This window comes from Eurytemora carolleeae, unplaced genomic scaffold (genome assembly GCF_000591075.1).
Source record: "Eurytemora carolleeae unplaced genomic scaffold, Eaff_2.0 scaffold390, whole genome shotgun sequence".
In the NCBI taxonomy this organism is placed as follows: Eukaryota; Metazoa; Arthropoda; class Copepoda; order Calanoida; family Temoridae; genus Eurytemora; species Eurytemora carolleeae.
Window position 1 is genome coordinate 266,239 of NW_019396376.1, and position 3,618 is coordinate 269,856.

Genomic DNA, 3,618 nt, shown 5'->3' on the forward strand with positions numbered 1-3,618 from the left:
GTATAATGTATTGTGGTGTACTAGTCTAGTGTACCTAGTGTACTGAGCTGCACAATAATGTGGTGCAGTATACCTAGTGTACCGAGCTGTTTAATGTATTGTGGTGTACTAGTGTAGTATACCTATTGTACTGAGCTGTATAATAATGTATTGAGGTGTACTAGTGTAACATAGTATAACTAGTGTACCGAGCTGTTTAATGTATTGTGGTGAACTNCCCTCCGTCCTTCCTCAAATTGAGCTGTTGAATTCAAAATTTGTACTGCTACTCTTTAAAAGTTATCATTTTTCTAGCAGAAATGCACATTTATACGAAGGTACTAAGTATGCAATTCTTTTAATGGGACAACGAATATTTTTACTTATAAAAGTTTACAAAAAAAATATTCGTCAATAGAAATTATCCATGGTATTCATTTAGGAAAAGTATCTAGGAGAGAATCAAGGAAAAGCAAGTATGAGGATAATATGGAAAAGTATACAAGTGGAGATTCGAGGAAAAGAATCTAGGAGGAGATTCAAGGAAAAGTATCTAAGTGGAGATTCGAGGAAAAGTATTTAGGAGGAGAATCAAGGAAAAGTATCTAGGAGGAGAATCAAGGAAAAGTATCTAGGAGGAGAATCAAGGAAAAGTATCTCGGAGGATATTCAAGGAAAAGTATCTAGGAGGAGAATCAAGGAAAAGTATCTAGGAGGAGAATCAAGGAAAAGTATCTTGGAGGAGAATCAAGGAAAAGCACAATCTGTCCTCTATCAAATTAAACAAGGACTGAATCCTAGGCTCTAAATGCCACACAGGGACACAAGCGTAGCTATCAAAATCCAGCTACTAATACAGTGCTCTAAATGCCGCACAGGGACAGAAGTCTAGCTAACAATAAGCTATCTATATCGATCCCAAATGATGGGGAAGATCCAATGCTCTAAATGCCGCACAGGGAAACAAGCTTAGCTAACAATAAGCTATCTATATGGATCCCAAATGAAGGGGAAGATCCAATGCTCTAAATGCCACACAGGGACACAAGCCTAGCTATCAATAAGCTATATATCGATCCCAAATTAACAGGGACGATCATACCTGTTTTAAGAAACAGAGTTTCCGGATAACTCTCCCGCAGTAAACAGTACGGAGTTATTCTATCAACTTAGGTGTGTTTCTTAGTTCAGATTAGAATTGAGCCATTAACAGTGTAACTACAGTTATGCGCTGTTATATATATAACGTAGTTTAACAATCACAATATATGGGTATGACGGAGTTATATATATCTACGTTCATGGAATGGATTAATCGCAATGCAGGATTTTCGTAATTACTAATAACACATTTACTATGTTAACAAGGTACGACGTAAATTACAATAGGCCTCAATATTTGCCACAGGAGAATCAAGGAAAAGTATCTAGGAGGAGAATCAGGAGAATCAAGGGAAGTATCTAGGAGGAGAATCAGGAGAATCAAGGAAAAATATCTAGGAGGAGAATCAGGAAAATCAAGGAAAAATATCTAGGAGGAGAATCAGGAGAATAAAGGAAAATTATCTAGGAGGAGAATCAGGAGAATCAAGGAAAATTATCTAGGAGGAGAATCAGGAGAATCAAGGAAAATTATCTAAGAGGAGAATCAGGAGAATCAAGGAAAAGTATCTTGGAAGAGAATCAAGGAAAATTATCTAGGAGCAGAATCAATGAAAAGTATCTAGGAGCAGAATCAAGGAAAAGTATCTAAGAGGAGAATCAGGAAAAATTATCTAGGAGGAGAATCAGGAGAATCAAGGAAAAGTATCTTGGAGGAGAATCAGGAGAATCAAGGAAAAGTATCTAAGAGGAGAATCAGGGAAAAGTATCTAGGAGGAGAATCAAGGAAAAGTATCTAGGAGGAAAATCAGGGAAAAGTTTCTAGGAGGAGAATCAGGAGAATCAAGGAAAAGTATCTAGGAGGAGAATAAGGGAAAAGTATCTAGGACGAGAATCAAGGAAAAGTATCTAGGAGGAGAATCAGGGAAAAGTATCTAGGAGGAGAATCAGGAGAATCAAGGAAAAGTATATATTTATGAAGATTACATAGTATTCTATATGAAGAGTATGAAGAATAATAGAGTTTCCTGTTTATTGTTCATAGAAATCCTGTATATGGATAGATAGATAAATAGATAGATAGATAGATAGAAAGATAGATAGATAGATAGATAGATAGATAGATAGATAGATAGATAGATAGATAGATAGATAGTACAAATTTAGATAGATAGGCAGCTAAACAGAAAGGCAGATGTAAAGCCATTAAAACAAACTGTAGATAGATAGATAGATAGATAGATAGATAGATAGATAGATAGATAGATAGATAGATAGATAGATAGATAGATAGATAGATAGATAGATATAGATAATAGATAATTTTAAAACCAACTCATCTATGTAGGATTGGGTGCTATGGAGATTTTAAAACAAATTTAAAAAGAACGTCGAAAAATTAAATAATTTTTTCCTTTGACAAAAATTTGATTTGAATGAAACTATTAGAATTAGCATTTGAAATTAAATTAAGTTTTTGTTTCCAGATCCTTGCTGCCATTGTTAAAGTAAAAATTTCAGACATTTTAATTTTTCAAAGAAATCTACATTGTGAAAATATAAACTCTAAATTATTTAAATATCTAAAAACAAAAAGGGCGCAAGTATCCCTGATTCCATTTCAGTACAACTGTTTCTATTTCTAAATCAAGTTTGATATCTGAGAATTTGACTGGAATGTTTTGAATATTTTCTAGTTTTATGTCTCGACATTTATGAATGTACTTGTAAAATCCCTTTCAATTTTCTACCCGGAGTTTACAGGCTCATAAACCAGGGGCCAGTACATTTATTCTTGGTCTCCAGCTCATCCAGCTCATCCAGTTCATCCAACTCATACAGTTCATCCAGCTCATCCAGCTCATCCAGCTCATACAGGTCATTCAGCTCATCCTGCTCAATCAGCTCATCCAGCTCATCCAGCTCATCCAGCTTTTCCAGCTAAATCAGCTTATTCACCTCATCCAATTCATCCAGCTCATCCAGCTCATCCAGCTCATCCAGCTCATCCAGCTCATCCACCTCATCCATCTCATCCAGCTCATCCAGCTCATCCAGCTCATCCAGCTCATCCAGCTTATCCACCTCATCCAGCTCATCCAACTCATCCAGGTCATCCAGCTCATTCAGCTCATCCACCTCATATTTCTCATCCAGCTCATCCAGCTCATCCACCTCATTCACCTCATCCACCTCATCCAGCTCATCCAGCTTTTTCAGCTCATCCAGTTCATCCAGCTCATCCATCTACCTTTGTTGCCAAAAAATATAAATTATTGCGCTCATGATTGCAAAATATTTCTCTAACCCCTATGATATTGATGAGCTAAAACATTTAAAGTTACTCAGAAATTAAATAGGCAAATTATATTACAAAATAGTTGCTATCTAGAGTGTGTCCAAAAATATTAAAAAAAATTGCTTTGCAAAACTAGTGCAAATCTCTGTCTTTTAGGAGATGCTTTCTTAAAACCTAAAATTGCAAAAAATCACGAACTGAAAAAAAGGCTAATTTTTGAAATTTAGATCATCTACAAA

The 3,618-nt window shown here is 35.5% G+C and overlaps 1 protein-coding gene across 1 annotated transcript; it reads right to left on the reverse strand.

Moving 5' to 3' along the window:
- Positions 1 to 2,838: 2,838 nt before the first annotated feature.
- Positions 2,839 to 3,327, reverse strand: LOC111702015 (major royal jelly protein 5-like). The gene is made up of 2 exons (XM_023473533.1): positions 3,040 to 3,327; positions 2,839 to 2,973 (listed from the first exon to the last, which is right to left on the reverse strand). Exons 1-2 carry the CDS (start codon positions 3,325 to 3,327, stop codon positions 2,839 to 2,841), a joined length of 423 nt encoding a protein of 140 aa, XP_023329301.1.
- Between the last annotated feature and the right edge of the window lie 291 nt (positions 3,328 to 3,618).